Raw genomic sequence first — 21413 nt, 5'->3', positions numbered from 1 at the left:
TGCAGGACAACTTAAATCTACAGGAGGACCTAGAAGCATCAGAAACATGGATAGGGAAAGAATTCAAGACATACCTAACTCAGATGGAAAGGAATTTTAGAGAAGACAAGAGACAGCAAGTCCAAGCAATGAAAGTATATTTTGAAAACGAATTAAACAAACAAATTCAAATGGCAAAGAATGAGCTTTACCAGGAGATAGAGATCTTAAAAAAATCAAACAGTAATCCTAGAAATGCAGGAAACTATAAACCAAATTAAAAACTCAAACGAGAATATTACAAATAGACTAGATCAAGTAGAAGTCAGAGCATCAGATAATGAAGACAAAGTTTATCAACTTGAAAAGAATATAGTCAACACAGAAAAGATGCTTAAATTTCACGAGCAAGAGATATGGGATGTCATAAAAAAAACAGATTTGAGAGTCATCGGGATAGAAGGCATAGAGATTCAAACCAAAGGAATGGACAACCTATTAAATGAAATAATTCTAGAAAACTTCCCAGAGATGAAAGATGGAATGGATTGCCAAATCCTGGAAGCCTACAAGACCCCAAACATTCAAAACCATAATAGACCAACTCCAAGACATATAATTATGAAGATAGCCAACATACATAACAAGGAGAGAATACTAAAAGCTACGAGAGAAAGGAGGCAGATTACATTCAGGGGTAAACCAAATAGGTTAATGACTGATTTTTCATCACAGATTTTGAAAGCGAGAAGATCCTGGAACAATGTATTTCAAATGCTGAAAAATAATGGATTCCAACCAAGAATACTGTATCCAGCAAAATTAAGCTTCAGATTTGACAATGAAATTAAAATCTTTCACGATAAACAAAAGCTAAAAGAATTCGCAGCCAGAAAACCAGCACTGCAAAGCATTTTGAGCAAAATACTACAAGAAGAGGAATTGAAAAATAGTGCCCCAAACTAACAGCGGGAGGTATCTCAGTAAAGGGGGAGGAAAATAACCAAAAAGTAAAAAGTAGCCAAACTAAAATAAATAAATAAATAAACATGACTGGAAGTACAAACCATATTTCAATTGTAACCTTAAATGTTAATGGCCTAAACTCACCAATCAAGAGACATAGGCTAGTAACCTGGATCAAAAAAACAAATCCAACAATATGCTGCCTTCAGAAGACACATATGATAGGAAAAGACATAAACAGGCTGAAGGTAAAAGGTTGGGAAAAATCATACCACTCACATGGCCCTCGGAAGCAAGCAGGAGTGGCCATACTCATATAGAATAAAATCAACTTCAAACCTAAGTTAATCAAAAGAGATAAAGAAGGACACTATATACTGTTAAAAGGAACCATCCACCAACAAGACATAACAATTATCAATTTGTATGCACCAAACAATGGTGCTGCAACGTTCATAAAACAAACTCTCCTCAAGTTCAATAGTCAAATAGACTACAACACAATAATTATGGGTGACTTCAACACACCGCTCTCGCCCTTAGACAGATCCTCTAGACAAAAGCTGAATAAAGAAACTATAGAACTCAATAGCACAATCAATAACCTAGACTTAACTGACATATATAGAATATATCAACCATCATCAAGTGGATACACATTCTTCTCAGCAGCACATGGATCCTACTCAAAGATAGACCATATATTATGGCACAGGGCAACTCTTAGTAAATATAAAGGCATGGAGATAATACCATGCACCATATCTGATCATAATGGAATGAAACTGGAAATCAATGATAAAAGAAGGAAGGAAAAATCCTACATCACATGGAAAATGAACAATATGTTACTGAATGATCAATGGGTTACAGAAGACATGAAGGAGGAGATAAAAGAATTCTTAGAGACAAATGACAATACAGACACAACATACCGGAATCTATGGGACACAATGAAAGCAGTTTTAAGAGGGAAATTCATTTCTTGGAGTTCTTTCCTCAAAAAAAGAAAAAACCAACAAATAAATGAACTCACACTACACCTCAAAAATCTAGAAAAGGAAGAGCAAAACAACAGCAAAAGTAGTAGAAGACAAGAAATAATTAAAATTAGAGCAGAAATCAACGAAACTGAAACAAAAAAAACATTGAAAAAATTGATAAAAGTAAAAGTTGGTTCTTTGAAAAAATAAATAAGATAGACAGGCCCTTAGCCATGCTAACGAAGAGAAGAAGAGAGAGAACTCAAATTACTAACATATGGGATGAAAAAGGCAATATCACAACAGACACTACAGAAATACAGAAGATAATTAGAAAGTATTTTGAAACCCTATATTCCAATAAAATAGAAGATAGTGAAGATATCGATAAATTTCTTAAGTCAAACTATCTGCTCAGATTGAGTCAGGAAGATACACACAATTTAAATAGACCAATAACAAAGGAAGAAATAGAAGAAGCCATCAAAAGACTACCAACCAAAAAAAAGCCCTGGACCGGATGGGTATACAGCGGAGTTCTACAAAACCTTCAAAGAATAATTAATACCAATACTTTTCAAGCTATTTCAAGAAATAGAAAAAGAAGGAATTCTTCCAAATTCATTCTATAAGGCCAACATCACCCTGATCCCGAAACCAGACAAAGATACTTCAAAGAAAGAAAACTACAGACCAATATCTCTAATGAACTTGGATGCAAAAATTCTCAATAAAATCCTGGCGAATCGAATACAAAAGCATATCAAAAAAATTGTGCACCATGATCAGGTAGGATTCATCCCTGGGATGCAAGGCTGGTTCAATATACGGAAATCAATAAATGCTATTCACCACATCAATAGACTTAAAGATAAGAACCATATGATCACCTCGATAGATGCAGAAAAAGCATTCGACAAAGTACAGCATCCCTTTATGTTCAAAACACTAGAAAAACTAGGGATAACAGGAACTTACCTCAACATTGTAAAAGCTATATATGCTAAACCTCAGGCTAGCATCATCCTAAATGGAGAAAAACTGAAGGCATTCCCTCTAAAATCTGGAACAAGACAGGGATGCCCTCTATCACCACTTCTATTCAATTTAGTTCTTGAAATACTAGCCAGAGCAATTAGACAAAAGAAATTAAAGGCATAAAAATAGGAAAAGAAGAACTTAAATTATCACTATTTTCGGATGATATGATTTTATACCTAGAAGACCCAAAAGGGTCTACAAAGAAACTACTAGAGCTAATAAATGAATTCAGCAAAGTGGCAGGATATAAAATCAACACGCATAAATCAAAGGCATTCCTGTATATCAGCGACAAATCTTCTGAACTGGAAATGAGAAAAACCACTCCATTCACAATATCCTCAAAGAAAATAAGATACTTGGGAATCAACCTAACAAAAGAGGTCAAAGACTTATACAATGAAAACTACAGAACCCTAAAGAGAGAGAGAGAAGAAGATCTTAGAAGATGGAAAAATGTACCCTGTTCATGGATAGGCAGAACCAACATCATTAAAATGGCGATATTACCCAAAGTTCTCTACAGGTTTAATGCGATGCCAATCAAAATCCCAACGGCATTTCTCGTAGAAACAGATAAAGCAATCATGAAATTCATATGGAAAAACAAAAGACCCAGAATAGCAAAAGCAATTCTAAGCAGGAAGTGTGAATCAGGAGGTAGAGCGATACCAGATTTCAAACTGTATTACATAAAGCAATAGTAACAAAAACAGCGTGGTACTGGTACTAAAACAGGCAGGTGGACCAATGGTACAGAATATAGGACACAGAGACCAATCTACAAAATTACAACTTTCTTATAATCGATAAAGGGGCTAAAAGCATGCAATGGAGGAGGGATAGCATCTTCAACAAATGGTGCTGGGAAAACTGGAAATTCATATGCAACATAATAAAACTGAATCCCTTTCTCTCGCCATGCACAAAAGTTAACTCAAAATAGATCAAGGAGCTAGATATCAAATCAGAGACACTGCGTCTGATAGAAGAAAAAGTTGGCTACGATTTACATACTGTGGGGTCGGGCTCCAAATTCCTTAATAGGACGCCCATAGCCCAAGAGTTGATAACAAGAATAAACGAATGGGACTTACTTAAACTAAAAAGTTTTTTCTCAGCAAGAGAAACAATAAGAGAGGTAAATAGACAGCCTACATCCTGGGAACAAATTTTTACCCCTTATCTTCAGATAGAGCCCTAATATCCAGAATATACAAAGAACTCAAAAAATTAAACAATAAGATAACAAATAACCCAATCAACAAATGGGCAAAGGACCTGAACAGACACTTCATAGAGGAGGACATACAATCAATCAACAAGTACATGAAAAAATGCTCACCATCTCTAGCAGTCAGAGAAATGCAAATGAAAACCACACTAAGATACCATCTCACTTCAGTAAGATTGGCAGCCATTATGAAGTCAAACAATAGTAAGTGTTGGCGAGGATGTGGGGAAAAGGGTACACTTGTACACTGCTGGTGCGACTGCAAATTGGTGAGGCCAATTTGGAAAGCAGTATGGAGATTCCTGGGAAAGCTGGGAATGGATCCACCATTTGACCCAGCTATCGCCCTTCTCGGACTATTCCCTGAGGACCTTAAAAGAGCGTACTATAGGGATACTGCCACATCAATGATCATAGTGGCACAATTCACAATAGCTAGACTGTGGAACCAACCCAGATGCCCTTAAATAGATGAATGGATAAAAAAAATGTGGCATCTATGCACAATGGAGTATTACGCAGCACTAAAAAATGACAAAATCATAGAATTTGCAGGGAAATGGATGGCATTGGAGGAGATTATGCTAAGCGAAGCTAGCCAATCCTTAAAAAACAAATGCCAAATGTCTTCTTTAATATAAAGAGAGCAACTAAGAATAGAACAGGGAGGAAGAGCATGAGGAAAAGATTAACATTAAACAGAGACGAGTGGGGGGAGAGAAAGGGAGAGAGAAGGGTAAGCATATGGAAATGGTAGGAGACCCTCAATGTTACACAAAATTACATATAAGAAGTTGTGAGGGGAAAGGGGGGGGAAACAAGGGAGAGAATTGAACAACAGCAGAGGAGGTAGAGAGGGAAGATAGGAGGGGAGGGGAGGGGGGGACAGTAGGGGATAGGAAAGGTAGCAGAATACAACAGTCACTAATATGCCATTATGTAAAAATGTGAGTGTGTAACCGATGTGATTCTGCAATTTGTATTTGGGGTAAAAATGGGAGTTCAAAACCCAATTGAGTCAAATGTATGAAAGATGATATATCATGAGCTCTGTAATGTTTTGAACAACCAATAAAAAAAGGTAGTAAAAGGTAGTAAACATACTAGAGAGTTAAGTAGAACCTCTTGATGATCACATAGGAAAAATTATGCTCAAGGATAAAAAAGAATAAATATATCACTTGCCTCCACTTCCACAAAAGAGTACCTATTTTTTAATTTTAGTGCTGGTAGGCAAGAAAATTAGGTAAAATAGGACTAACTAGATGCTAAAAATGCTATGGTTGACATTACAAACACAGGAGTTCTGAAGGCATTCAGGGATTTAGATGTGGCACTCAGTTCAAATGAATAACTTTTTGCCAGAAATGATTACTTTTTTTTTTTTTTTTTGTATTAGGGATTGAATTCAGGGGCACTCAACCACTGAGCCACATCCCCAGCCCTATTTTGTATTTTATTTAGAGACAGGGTCTCACTGAGTTGCTTGCTTAGCACCTTGCTTTTTCGGAGGCTGGCTTTGAACTTGTGATCCTCCTGCCTTAGCCTCCCAATCTGCTGGGATTATAGGCATTCGCCACGTACCTGGCCCATAAATGATTACTTTGCCAGAAAAATAATAAACCACAATTCTGATCTTTATTGTCAAGAAGGTGTTTCACATTTGTAGGATATTTAATAATGAAAGTGGGAAATGGAAAGAAAACAGTGATAAGAAGTGTCTATTCGAGGTTGTCTTATCATCTAGTTTTTGTTAGAACACAATATAACCATTTACCTTTACAAATTACTAAAAAGTTCCAGAACAAAACAGGATTTTTCTTTCTTTGTTTTTAGTAGACAAAGTAAACCAATCTCTCTCTTATAAAATGAATAACTATTTGCAAGGCTGTTATAGAACTTTCAGAGTTATTTATTAGGAAACAAAAAAGGTAAATGACCAACATTAGGCTTTAATCTTCATATTTATTGCCAGGCCAATTATATGGTATAGACTGTTGGCTTCTCACCAAAATCAATGGTCTCATCTTCCTTGGCACATAGCTCAACTACACATGGGGGTCTCCTTGTGCTAATGTGACTAATTGACTTCCACCTAGTGGAATGAAGTACAAGTTTCTGTACTGCATTTAGGCTTGGTCAATAAAAATTTCCACGAACATGCTTCTGTACTGTGTTTTTCCCTCCAGGATGACTAGAATAAAGATGGTCCCAAACTTAAAAGTCACATGGAAGGGGCTGAGGCTGTAGCTCAGTGGTAGAGTACTTGCTTTGCACACGTAAGGCACTGGGTTCAATCTTCAGCACCACATAAAAATAAATAAAGATATGTGTCCTTCTACAACTATAACATGTATCTATGAAAAAATGACAGAGGCACCAACAGCCTAAATGACCACATGGAAGAAGGCTACCCTGACTGCCTGTTAATCTACTAGCAATGTTAATGTGAACAAAAAATAAACTTGTATTTGCATCATTATATTTTGAGGTGTGTTTGTGACAGCAATTAGCTCAACTTATTTTAAAGTTTAAATAATGCAGATTTTTAGAATCTTAATGACTTTAGCAACCTAAGAACTCTTTATGAAAAAGGATGGTTTAGGTTCAACTAAAATACTCAAAATTAAGGAAATCTCATACAGTATTTATCTAAATGTTTAAAAACTTCTTGTCAAAATTCTTATTAACAAATAATGCATTAGTCAAAATGCCTAAGCCAAATACATAAACATCTATGAATTACAAAGTTACCTGCTTCAATGACAACATCATGAAAAGTTATTATAATAAGGGACATTAATTATATGACATTATATCAACATTGAGTGTTCAGATTGTGCCAAACACTGTAATGAGTCATTTAGCATTACATTATCCCCTTTATTTCTCATCTCAACTCCCTGAGGGAAATACTACTATAATCTCCACTTTATGAATGAGAAAATTGAGGTATAGAATAACTTATTCATATCATAAGAGTTACAAATGACACAGCTGGAATTTGAACTCTACAGTTCAAATTCCTGAGCTCCTGCTCTTCACTACTAGATAACAATGGCTCTGCAAGTAAAACGTCTTATCATCCAAAAATTATAAAATTTGGAGAGTAATTTAATTTGAAACTAAATGAAATCAAAATGAACATTAAATAAAGAATCCTCTAAATAGTTAAAAAATATGAATAATAAGTGGTTCTATCTGATGCAAATGATATTTAAAAAGCCAGGATCAAATTGCTTTCTCTATCAGTCTCTTCCTTGACAAACAGTATTAAATCATAACCTTCACAATGAATAAGGGCAGAGATTCATGAGTGAGAATCTAACCTCTTATTTCTAGTTTGTTGTCACCCTGATCAGAAAACCAGCCCCTGGTAGATTTATTAATGGCAACATAACTCTCAACATTTCTTTGATTTCTGACTTTTTGGTTCAACCCCTGACCCTGTGAAGTCAATTGTCAAGCTTGCTAATTCTTCCTTGAAAATTTCAGGTACATTCAATTGCCCTTACTATGTTCACTGCCATTGTTTTAAATCAGACTCGTACTACCTATCACCTACTCTAGTGTTTTTCTAACATTTTTTTTCTCCTAGTACTGGGGACTGAACCCAGGGGTGCTTTACCACTGAGTCACACCCCAGCCTTTTAAGTTTTATTTTATTTTTAAATTAAAAAATGTTAATTGTAGGTGGACACAATACCTTTATTTTATTTTTTTAATGTGGTGCTGAGGATTGAACTCATTGCCTCACACATGCTAGGCAAGCACTCTACAACTGAGCCACAACTGCAGCCCTGTTTTAAAATTTTAAGACAAGGTTTCACTAAATTGTTGAGGCTGGCCTTGAACTTGCAATCCTCCTGCCTTAGTCCTCTGAGTTGCTAGGATTACAAGCATGTGCCACTGTACCTGTTTTTTTTTTTTTCTAACTTTTTAGATTGTCTTCCTGTTAATAGAAATATTTTACATCTTGACCCAGTATAAACACATATATAGGTGCATTTATAATGGACATCAAATCTTTATGAAATAAGATTTTCTCTTCCTAAGAGCAATGTACTCTAATATTACTTAATATTTGGTTACATCTCTCACTATCGATTTCATGATCACTGGTGGGTCACAACTAGTAGTGTGAATAACTAACTGTTGCAAATGCTTCCTTAGTGCCATCATGGTCTCCTGGCTCCTTTCTTTTCACCTCCACCAAATTAAACTTTTTAAAGGGCCATACTAAGTATGTCTACTTTTTATCCTGTCTGCTTCATATCCTATATGGATACTCCCTATAATCTAAAGAATAAAGTCCAAATCCCTTGGTCTACCAGACATACGTCAATACATTACCCCAACTACAAAGTGAATAATCCTGATCATAACTTGAGCTTTTCTGATTCTTCTCAGATCAGATTCTTTTCCCAAGTCCTTAGATATGCTTGTGAAAATTCTACTCAGTCATTCAGTATATATTTATGTAGTGAGCAGTTACATGTCCTATGCATAGAGTGAAGCAGGTGGTCCCTGTATTCATAGAGCTTATAGTACAGTACTGTAAATGAGAAATTACTGACAAAAGGAGAAATAGAGTACAGCTGGAGTACAGAGAGAAAGAGCTCACCTAGTGAATGGCAATGTGGCACCAAGTCTCCCAGAGAAAAAGCCATTTGCTTAGTCTAAGTACCAAAGGATTTCCCAGGTAAAAAGTAGGAAAACAGGATGCCAAGGGTTCTGAGGGAAAAAATGGTACATAGAAATCCAAAGAAGTAGAAGACCAGCTTGGCTACAGCAGAGAAAATTCAAGGCAGAGCAGTCCATCAGCCTGGGGAAAATGGAACAGTATTCCGTAGATGATGTTATATCCTAGATTGAAGTATTTACCATGACAGCCTATGCCAGGTATCTTAGCATCTACAAAGGTTTAAGGCATGTTTTCTTGCCATCCAGGAACTCACATTCTTCTGTGAAAACTGATAGGTAAGCCTTTAATGGAGCCAAAGTAGATATATGTACAAATAGTTCAGAGAAAGGATTTAACTTTTCCTGACATATTGGGAAAAGCTTCCTAGGGGAGTGTTGAGAGCCACAGCCAAAGGGGCCCCAACAAACTTCCAGCTGTCAGCCCTTTCAGACTGCCAGCTGATGATTGGCTCACAGCGGCCCCAGCAACATCTAGCTGATTGGCTCCTCTGCAGTGATGCTCATTGGGCTGTTTCCCTGCCCTTTCAGACCACGGAGCTGCTCATTGGGGGACTTCTTTGGCTCCGCCCACGCGACCCAGCCAATCGGCCTCAAGAGCAGGAGGATTGTGGGAGGTGGAGAGGCTGGTGTTGGGGTGAGAGGCTTGTGGGAAGCCAGTGGTGGCAGTTGGGCTCTGAGGGTTTTTTCCTGAGGAGCTGTTTTGTTTGGCGAGTGTGGTTCTAAAAATAAAGTTAGTTTCTTTTGACAAGTGGCTCCTGAATTGTGCCCAGCCAGACTGCGGCAGGGGAGGTAATACCTGAACAGAAATTTGAAAAATGATATGAGTTCCCTAGCTGACAATGACTAATAAAGCAAAGGACCAGCATATATAAAATTACAGTACCAAGAAAAATTTTTTAAAAAGCATGACTTTTCCATGATGGCCCACAGGAGAATTGTATTTTCTTTCTTTTTCTTTTCTTTCTTTCTTTTTAATATATGACAGTGGGATGCATTACATTTCTTATTACATATATAGAGCACAATTTTTCATATCTCTGGTCGTATACAAAATACTTTCACACCAATTCATGTCTTCATACCTGTACTTTGGATAATAATTATCATCACATTTCACCATCATTTCTAACCCCATGCCCTCTCCCCTCCCTTCCCCTCGAACCCCTCTGCCCTATCTAGAGTTCATCTATTCCTCCTATGCTCCCGCTCCCTATCCCACTATGAATCAGCCTCCTTATATCAAAGAAAACACTTGGCATTTGTTTTTTAGCATCATCTTCTCTAACTCCATCCATTTATCTACAAATTTTGAAGACAAACAACAATAAATGTTGGCAAGGATGTGGGGAAAAAGGCACAATCATACACTGTTGACAGGACTGAAAATTGGTGCAGCCAAAATGGAAAGCAGTATGGAGATTTCTTGGAAAATTGGGAATGGAACAACCATTTGACCCAGCTATCCCTCTCCTCAGTCTATACTCAAAGGACCTAAAAACAGCATACTACAGGGACACAGCCATATCAATGTTTATAGCAGCACAATTTACAGTAGCTAAACTGTGGAACCAACCTAGAAGATTTCAATAGATCAATGGATAAAAAAAAAGTGGCAGATATACACAATGGAATATTACTCAGTAGTAAAAGAGAATAAAATCATGGCATTTGCAGGAGGATTGTATTTTCATGCTCCTCAGAATTTAGAGACCCTGCACCACCATGGAGTTGGTTGGCAGATTGAGTAAGTACTTGAAGAAACAGGCTTTGTCTCCTTTTTTCTTTTATAAGTCCTACAAGGAAGCTTATAATAGTACTGTACTTACAGAAAGCACTCAATATCAGTAAATATGTATTTACTAAGTGATCTCTTATTTGAGGAAGGAATAAGAGAGTAAACATATTCTAAGATAATTTTCATGGGTTGGGAAGGATATGACCAAAGAAGGAAGTGAAATATCTGTGACTCAAAAATTCAAATGGTAGGGGAAGAACTACAAATCAATAGGGCTGGGACTCCCTTGTAAACGAAGGTAATAAAAATAGGTTAGGTGAGAAATTACATAAATTACTTATTAAAAATGTGTAAAACTGAATGTTTTTAATTTAAAAAAATTGTGTACCTACAAGTACTGGCATAGTTGATATCATTTCAAGCAGAGAATAGAGAATTTAATAGTTCATCTCTTCTCCACCTTTCGATATCTATGCATTGAGTTTTAAGAAAATCATTTAAATTATCTTCAGCAGATATTACTAACTCAGTCCATACCAATGAATTCCAATGACATCATTGTTTCCATGGTAACTAATGCACTTCAAAAGGGGGAAAACAGAGAACAAGACTAAAAACCAGAGGAAAAATGGAATAAAGTGGAATAAATAAAGCATAACATCTCCTTTGCATTTATGGAACACTTTCTAATTTCAAACACTTTACCATTATTTAGACTCTGAGGCTTTTAAGAGCCAGGGGTTCTTAGAAGTGATCAAATCCACTTCTCACTTTCAGCCCAGATTCCCTTCTCAAGGTAGCTGCACTATGGTTGTCAAATCACAGATAGAGCTCATTGTCAAAATAGTTCTCACTCATTTACTTGTAAATGTTGTTGAACATCTTTTTTGATCTGAAAGTTTAAGAAATCATTAAGACATTCTACCTCTTTAAAAAATTTCACAGTTGAGAGGGCAAATAATTTTAAAATATGGGTGAAAAAAGAGGGCTATAATAAAGATACTGGAAGGCATTAAAAAAAAAAACAAAGGAAGGAACCATTAATTCCATCTTGGAATCAATCTTAGATTACACAGCTTCAGTGACTTATTTCTACTCTCCTTCAGTCCCACAACCACATCCTGGACCTTATCATGACCCAGATCTACTCCAATTCTGAAAATCTGAACTCCAACATTAACTGTTCGATCCCAAACAGTTCTCTTATTCTCTAAATAATGCCTGAAATACTCCTATGTGCCTTATACAGCCCATCATCCTTCACTTGAGATACTTCTTCCCACATTCGCTAATATCCTCAACTTTTATCCTTCAATGGCATCCACCTAATAATAGCCTAACCTGGATTTTGTGACCATCCCTTTCCCCCTTTGTTATGTTCTAGAAGGATTATCTTTCTACTTTCTGTCTTAAAACCTAGAGAAAATTTTGTTAGAACAGTATGAGGCTGTTTACCTTTTTATTTATTTATTAACAGATAGTAAGTGCCACGGTCTGCCAGTAAGTGCAAGTTAACTCCTGAACTAAAAGGAGTTAGACATGCTGAATTTGGCAACTATAGTTATCAGACTCTCAACTAGCAAAGTCTAGTAGTCTAGTAGGAACTTCCCCATAGCCGCTGCCACCTCAAATGACAGTGTCAGCTGAAATAGTCTATTGACAAGGGGATAAAATAGGAAAAAGTTCTTACTCCCACCCTTTTAAGTTTATTTTCCTCACAGACTTCATGATGTTTTGAATGAGCTAGACAAGTTTCTCTACCTCCACCTTACAGAATGAGAAGTTAAGCATTTACTTACACACAGAAAGAAGGCCATTATCCTAACCTTAAGGTGATCTTAACAGACCATGGGCTCTATTACCTCATTTCTGCCAGAAAGAATGACAGATTACTTATAAATTCAGAGTTATCAATTTTAGTAGAAAGCCTCTCTCTTAATTTTATAGTTTAAAATATCATATAATAAGCAAACCTTTTTAGCTATCTGGGTGGGCATTATTCATTTCTAGTTTTTCTTGGAGGTCATAAAGTTACTCTGTTCAAACTAGGTGTTTTAGAGACAAAGTTTTATGAGATGAACATTTGGATAACATTGCTTTAAAATTTTTCTAAGCTAAAATTCACAACACAGAACACTGGCCCTACACTACTTATCAATCACAATTTTACCCTTGCTAGTGAAAAATAGCCTTAGATTACCTGGAAGGTAAGAGTTAAGGTGTCTTCCTTATTAGGCTCAGTTTTCTCCTCTTTTTCTTTTTTTGCCCTGTGGTGCTGTGTGCATGTAAGGTAAGTAATCTACCACTGAGCCACAACTCCCACTTCCCAGGCTCCTCTATTTTCACCAGAGCATGTTGATCCTACCCAGAGCTCCACATCTTGTCAATGCACACAGCTCTGCATTAACTGGCAAGAGAGAAGAGGTACAAGGAGGGTCACCTGAATCCCACTATTGTATAATTTTATACTTTTCAAATCTCCCCTGATAAATATTTATGAAAGCTTTTCTGAGAGTCCATTCATTCTAATACATTATTGGGTCTTATCCTGTGTCATGGTCTCATTGAAGTATCTGAAGATAGTTATGAATTCTTTCTATGCCAAAATGAACATAATTGAGCATACAACTTGTTATGGGAAACAGGAGATAGAGAGAATTATGAGATCTCTGAAGCTAATCCAAGAGCTAAAAAAGCTCTGTTGTATAAACTTTAAAATCTATCCTTGAAGTTAGCAAGTCCATTAGAGAGCTGCATAGACAGAAGTATCACCTTGGCCTTGTACTTGTACACCTTGTACACTTTGTCACCTTAGCTTACTCTAATTGTCCCCTGGCACAGTTTCTCTTGTTGAGGCATACTTGAAGGAGAAAGCTTTTTTTATTATAAAAAAGTAATGAGAACATGTTCAATATATATAGTTTCTTCTTTCTGAGAACACAGAAAAGTTCTCTTCTGGTCTCAGCTATTTCTCTGGAGCATCCAGACTTTTTTCACCTTGTGGTAGTTGAGGGTGTTTTAATGGTGCCCCTGGCTGGTAGAAAACTCAGGGCATGCCTCCAGCAGGTATTGAAGTTCTAATAGCATGCATTTATACTGACTTTCTATTCATTCTATCTGATTTAAATTATTCTTTGTCTGTTTTATTATATTTTTACCTTGTTCAATTTTATCATACTGTGCAGAAAATCCTGAAGTATCTCTTAGAAGAAGGTAGGCTAATAGTGAGTTAAAATGTAGGTGTTTTAGTCAGCTATTTCGCTGCTGTGACTAAAGGACCCAACCAGCACAATTGTAGAGAAGAAAAAGTTTATTTGCGGGCTCACGGTTTTAGAGGTCTTAGTCCATAGAAAGCTGGCTCTATTCCTTGAGGAGGCTGGAGGTGCTTGAGGTGAAGAACAACTTCATGGCAGAAGAGTGTGATAGAGGTAAGCAGTTCACATGATGATCAGAAAGCAGAGCCACTCCACTGGCCAGACACAAAATATATACCCCCAAACCACATTCCCAATGTCTCACCTCTTCCAGCCACACACCCCCGCCTCTAGTCAACACTCAGTTAATCCCATCAGGAAATTAATACACTGATTGGGTTAAGGCTCTCACAATCCAATAATTTTTACTCTGAACCTTCTTGCATTGTCTCACATGTGAGCTTCTGGGGCATGCCTCACATCAAACTATAACAGTAGGAGACAACAAAATAAAAAAAACTATTCTTTTTTTCACTTGTTCTCCCATAAGTGATCTCTTCAAGTCTATCTACTAGTTTCCTAAAATGCTCATCACTGTCATTATTTATTTTTTTTCAGTGAAGAAGGCTACAAGTATTTGAGAGGAATAGAACTTTTTCAGAAAACTTGTATCAGAAGGATATTTCAGAATTTTTCTTAATTAATAAAGTATAGACAGGTACCTATAAGAGCTTTTAAAGTGATCATAAATATGAACTAGGAATTTCATAAAAATTTCTGTACTGGACTAAATTAAAACTCAGACTGTATTCTTAAATTACTTGCTTCTTCAGTTAGGAGAGTTTCATTTTTTTCAACAATGAAGCTGTCGATGCTTACCGGCACATGGACTTTTCGAAACATCTCGGCACCTTTGTGTGCATCCATCAATGCAATGTCTTGGGGTGTGGAGACAATCACAGCACCTAACCAAAAGAGAAACAAAACTGTTGGGAGTCGGCCTGGCTCCAAAGACTAACTTCTCCATCCCTCGAGAAGAGCCATCCAATGGTGAGCCCTGCTGGCTCACATGATCCTTACCCACCAATCACACTAGCCCTGCTGGCTCACATGATCCTTACCCACCAATCACACTAGCCCTGCTGGCTCACATGATCCTTACCGACCAATCAGACTAGCCCTGCTGACTCACATGATCTTTACCTATCAATCAGAAAGCACCCCATGCCAACTGTCAAACCATTCAACCATTAAACTGTCATAACTGTAAAACCACCCCTGGCTCTATAAATATGCAGAGCTATTCCTCAATAAATGGGCATTTTCTCCAACCATGAGCCTTGTTCATTCTCTCATTGGTGCCGAAACCTGGGAGGGGGAATGCCTCGCTTGAGAGGGCCCCCCCTCTCAAGGTTTGCCGTCATCGTCCACTCTTTTGCACGCTGCTACTACTCACACAACACTGGCTCTTCAGTAGGTGAGTTCCCCTATTGGGTATCCAACTTCAGACGGGCTACGCAGGGGCTTTGACTGTAATCGTCCAGCAAATCTCTGATGCCCAATCTGGAGGAGAGAACGTACCCCACCACGACCTACACGGTCACGGTGGACTCTCTGGAACCCAGTTCATGAGTGGGAGGTATTGAGGGGTAGAAGAACAGACACTCCTCTCTCAACCACTCTTGTCCCTCTCCTGACCTATGGGGGCCTCTTCTTCCCTCCCTGCAGACTCCCCCTTATTAAATTCTGCACACAGATTGGCCTTACTATCAATTAGACAATCAAAGTCAATGGCCCCCAGGAGGATCCCTAGATCCCGCAATTCTCAGAGATCTGTTTAACTTCTGCAAGTGCTCAAAAAAATGGAAGGAGATCCCCTATGTTGAGGCTTTTTTTTCTCTTCTTCGTTTTTCACCCCGGCCTATCCGGCAGATGAACCCTATCCCTACCGACCACCCCTGTTGGCTCCGTCCAGCCCCTCAGGTGCTCCCCCTGACTCGGCCGACACCTTTAGTCCCCCCAAACTAGGTCCTGCTCCCTAGTCCCACAAACCATGGCCCCCTTAAGAGAGGTTGCTGGACCTGAGGGCATTATCCAGGTACATGTCCTGTTCTCTATGAATGACTTCAAGCAATTCGAGGGAAGGTTGGGCTCATTCATCACAGAGGAGTTTCAATGGGTCCTCCAGGCTTATAGCCTCACTTATATGTTATTGGCTAACACTCTCCTTCTTGAGGAACGTACCAGAGTCTGGGAAGTTGCCAGAGCCCATGCGGATGAAACTCACCAAGTTAATCCCAATCACCCTCCGGGGCCACTTGCTGCCCCAGATAATATACAAGCTGGCACACAGAGTAGGGACTGATTCTCTGCATATATTATTGCTGGGCTCAAAAAAGCGGCACGTAAGGCCATCAATTTCAAAAAATTACAAGAGACCCCATCGGAATTTCTGGATCAGCTTACGAAAGCCCTTCAGCAGTAACCTAGATCCTGAAACCCCAGATGGCCGTCATGTCCTTATGACGTATTTCCTCTCCCAGAACTACCCCAACATCCGGGCCAAACTAAAAAAGCTCGAACAAGGCCCTGCCACCCCCCAGACTGAGAAATTTCAGATGCTATCCCAGGCCCTGCAGGGTGCTTCCTCAGGTCACCGCCCATCACCTCAGATCAAACCACCCCCACCCCATCCCCTGGGTGCCTGCTTCAAGTGTGGCAAGGAGGGACATAGGGCCAGGGCATGTCCCACACTACATACTCCACATACCTCATGCCCTAAATGTTAACAACAAGGTCATTGGGGCTCTGACTGTCCTAGGTCCCGTAGGAGGCCTATGACCAGGGAACCCTCCGATCTTCTGGGCATGGCAATCAATTGATGGAGTCTTGGGTCCTTGTCCCCGGCCGTAATGATCAATAGACAGGGACCCAGGGTGCAGATTCAGGTGGAGAGGTGCAAGGTTGACTTTCTCCTTGACACTGGGGCTATCTTCTTAGTCCTGACAGAATTCTGGGGGCAAACGGTGCCGTCCACCTCTCCTATTGTCGGGGTAGGAGGAAAGACCATCTATCCAAGAAAGACTCCCCTATTACTCTGTTCCATATACAACTTCCCATTCCCATTCTCCTAATTATGCCCCAATGTCCAGTTCCTTTGCTCGGCCAAGATATTCTCTCTAAATTCAATACAAAATCAATATCCGGGCTCCTAGCATCAGCCAGGCCCCAGAATCGGCCTGTTCATCTTTTCTGGCCCTTTTGGCAGAAGACTGGCCATTCTGCTCCACTTGTCAGGCTGACATGAAACACCATACTAAACAAAGACCCCTTACCTATGAACCTGGTTGACCCGATTATATAACACCCCCTCCACCGTTTCCTGCCCACCAGTTGACATTCATCTCATGCTATCTTTGTTTATATATTTACTTTTTAGTTGTAGTTGGACACAATACCTTTATTTATTTTAGCGTGGAGCTGAGGATGGAACCCAGGGCCTCGTATGTGCTAGGCAAGCATTCTATTGCTGAGCCACAACCCTAGCCCCAAAACAATGCTATCTTTTAATTCTTCATGGAAACATTACTTCTCTAACATTATGTTCCTTACAGGTTCAAAGAGTCTACTCCATGAGTTAGGTAATTCATACAGATTTTATATAAATAAGAAAGATGAGGAAATGTGTACTTTGCTCTTGCCTTAGACTCCTCACTTCTAAAATCACAACTGATCAGTGATTAACAATCATAACTATATCACTGAATCCTCTTCCCATTCACATAATGTGCTAGTGAGACATGCATAAAGCAGGCATAATGTCAAGAAGCTAATAATCTATCTGGGAGAACTTCCCATCAAAAAAAAAAAAAATCAAAGATTACAACACAAAGTGCTAAGCATTAAAGTAGAGATGTGCATCTGAAGTTATAAAGGAGGGACAGGAAGGAAAGCTAACTGGAACAGAGGATGATGCTCTATGGGGTGGGAGGTGAAAGATTAGAAGCATTGAGGAAAAGTTTCAGGAAAGATTATTCCTAAGTAGAGACCCAAAAGTTTATTTTTTATTTTTATTTTTTTATTTTTTGAGAGAGAGAGAGAGAGAACACAACATCTTTGTTTGTATGTGGTGCTGAGGATCGAACCCAGGCCACACGCATGCCAGGTGAGCACATTACCGCTTGAGCCACATCCCCAGCCCCCAAAAGTTTATTTATTTATTTTTTTTAAATTTTAAAGACAAGGACTTTTTTATATATTTATCTTTTTAGTTTTAAGTGGACACAATATCTTTATCTTATATTTATGTGGTGCTGGGGATCAAACTCCATGCCTCAAGCATTCTAGGAGAGTGCTCTACCACTGAGCCACAACCCCAACTCCCTAAAGTTTATATTCTAGAAAACTCACACTGTACAGATGGTTTGGTGGGGGATAAACTGAGGGCCATACATGAATTCAGATTCAAAATAGTGGTGACTTGAATTAAGGCAGTATTTAAGTGACAGAGATAGAAGCTTCCCTAGATCTCCACTATTAGCCTTACAGAAACCAGATAGCTATTGGGATGGATACAGAGTTTTGAGAAAAACTGAAGTATGATTTTTTTCATTAAGTGAAAACAACAAAGGCCTATTTATGATTTACAGAGGCTATAAATTTCTTAAATTTTATGGTTTCTTCTACATTGGAATTTTTTGCAGTACAAAGATTCAGTTTCTTTTAGATAATAACCCCAAAATAATTAACATGAACATATTATAGATCACATGATTGGCCAAAACCTTTTAACTAAATACACAGTGCATGGACATTTCAGAACCGCAAATCATAAAATTGGTACCAAATTGTAAGGTTTATCATAGTTAATAAAAATAGAGAAAGAATTAACAATAACTGATTATACCAAATGGAGGACAAATGACACTACAAAGTACTGTCCGAAGGGATATTCTGAAGAAATTAGAATAGAGAAAATCTGTAGATGAAATTAGTTTTCACCAAGTACATGGTAGGTAATATAAGCATAACAAACTTAAAAAAATATCTGTGCAACAGTAAGCTACAATTTCATCTTGCAATCAGCATTTTCATTTCTGCAAAACTTTATCTTTCACATTAAATGTCATTAATTTGAATTTTATTGATTTTGTAAGTTTTCTTATATTTTTATGTTTTTAGTGTTTTTAATTTTATAAGAGCTATAAACAAAAGGAATTTTTTAAGTAACTATTTAAGTAACTAGTTTTATAATAAAAATGAATCAATATGGGATAAGGGGAGGAAATTACTTTCCTTTTAGAAGGAGGGTTAATATTCATTATTCAAGTTTGAGATACACCAGCTTTAGAATTCAAACACACAAGGATTGATGTTTGATTCTATAGCTGATTACCTGTGTGATTCAGGGATTACTTAACCTGAGTTTCAGTTTCTTCATTTACAAAATGACACAGTGATATTTAGATTTCAAGATCTGTTATGATTTAGATACTAGGTGTCTCCCAAAAGCTCATGTGTGAGATAATATAAGAAGGTTTAAAGGAGAAATTATTGGGTTATGAGAGCCTTAACCCAATCAGTGAATTAATTCCCTGACAGGAATTAACTGAGTGGTAACTGCAGGATGGTAGGGTGTGGCTGGGTCATTGGGGGTATACATTGGTGAGCTAAACTTAGTGTATCTGTATGGCTCTCTCTCTCTTTCTCTCCCCCCTCCCCACCTCCACCTTGGTGTGATGTCTTGAGCTGATTCTCTCCACAACACTCTTCTAACAAAACGCTCTGCCTCACCTCCAGCCCCTAGGATGGAGTCACTATCTATGGACTGAGACCTCTGAAACTGTGAGCCCTCAGAAAAACTTCTCCTCTAATTGTTCTTGTCAGGTCTTTTGGTCATAGCAGTGAAAAAACTGACTAAATCAGGACTGAAATAATACAATAAACCACTGTACACAGAAGCTTAATATGGTGCCTCACATTCAATAATGACAGATATTATTAATAATACCATCACCATTATTATGTTTTTTTAATTGTTATTATTAAAATGTCTTAGAAGTTGCTGAGAAGATCATTTTCCTATATGCCATCAGACAACTACATCTTACTTTCAAACTGTTCCATGGACAGCTATCTTCCTATTTTAATTTATTCTGCCTAACAAACAATGGTTCTTTTTCCTCTATTTTAAGGATGAATGGAAATCATATTTCTGCAAAAATTATACTCTATAAATCTGATATATTTCCATGGTTTGCTATCTTTTAGATTCTGTTGTCAATGTTTCACCATATTTTCATTTTCAGCCATTCTGAAGGGAAGAATTCTAGCTCTGGCCCCATCTAGCTATGTGACTAATCTTGTACAAATAACTCAGAATCACTCTGGGTATCAGTTTTCATAGCTGTAAAATTACTGCATGTACTGGTCTCCAAGGTCTCATTAATCTCTGATTATATAATATAGCATTCCCACTTAACTATAAACATTTTCAAAACCACCCTTGCTCAACCTGACTTCCCTAAAATAATCTCATTTAGGTCAATGTGAAATGCCCTCTCCTTCAAGAAGTATTGCCTCTCAATTTCAGAGCCATTCTCTTTATACATATGGAAACTCCTTAGTTATTCCCTCTAAATCTTCTCCTTAAATATATACTAGTATACACTCTTGTCTACTATTTGCACTATCATTACAAAATATAGCTTTATGATTGTTATGATTTGGATGTGGTTTGTCCCCCAAGGGTTCATTTGGTAGAGGTTTGGTCCTCCCTGTGATGACTCTGACGTGACAGAACTTTTAAGAGGTGGGACCAGAACCTTTAAGAGATGGGTCCTTGTGGGAAATACTCAGGCTTTCATTGAGGATGCTGTCTTTAGAAAAAAATAAGGTAATTTTCATAGGACCCCAGTTAGTTCCTGCAAAAGAGAGTTGTTATAAAAGAGAGCCTGACTGACCCTTTGAATTTCTCAGACTTCCTGTCTTCTTATGGGATTCCTACTCCCACATGCCATTATGCCATCTACCATGATGTGATATAGTCAAGGGGGTGTTTACCAGAGACCAAATGGATGGGGCTACCTGATTTTAGGTTTTCAGTCTCTAAAACTGTGAGCTAAATAAACCTATTTTCTTTATAATAACTATCCTTATGTATTTTGTTTAAGTGGAAAACAAGTTAACACAATGGGAAGTTATGTTTATTTTCATCTTTTTAATCAAACAAAAATAATGATGTAATATCTTACACAAAATAGGCACTTAACAAAAGATCAGTGACTTAACGACTTTCTTTTATTTTCAGACTTATCCATCCTAGATTACTGCAGCATGAATTCTTAGTTGGTAACTCCTTAAGAGTCAAGAGCTCTGCATTAGGTACTATACAACCTCAAAAAATTCAGTAAATCTCAATACATCTCAATTAACTCCTCTATAAAATGAATTTATTTCCACTGGTCTATTTAAAGTGTTATTTCATTATTTTATAAAAATTAATATGAAAAATAATAATTATGTTCATTGACATTATTTTTAATAGCTATAAGACACTAAAGAGAGGGATTAAAGTG

At 37.7% G+C, this 21413-nt stretch overlaps 1 protein-coding gene across 2 annotated transcripts in view; it reads right to left on the bottom strand.

Annotated features, from left to right (window-relative positions):
- The window catches only part of Nubpl (NUBP iron-sulfur cluster assembly factor, mitochondrial), a 220715-nt gene that overhangs the window by 23685 nt on the left and 175617 nt on the right, over window positions 1-21413 (bottom strand). For both annotated transcript variants that reach the window (XM_026413836.2, XM_026413846.2), the window contains exon 8: window positions 14716-14801. In XM_026413836.2, coding sequence (XP_026269621.1) covers window positions 14716-14801 — 86 coding nt within the window. The remainder of the gene's footprint in view (window positions 1-14715; window positions 14802-21413) is intronic.

This window comes from Urocitellus parryii, chromosome 6 (genome assembly GCF_045843805.1).
Source record: "Urocitellus parryii isolate mUroPar1 chromosome 6, mUroPar1.hap1, whole genome shotgun sequence".
Lineage (NCBI taxonomy): Eukaryota > Metazoa > Chordata > Mammalia > Rodentia > Sciuridae > Urocitellus > Urocitellus parryii.
The sequence above is the reverse complement of the archived record's forward strand: the minus strand, read 5'-3'. Positions and strand labels throughout refer to the sequence as shown.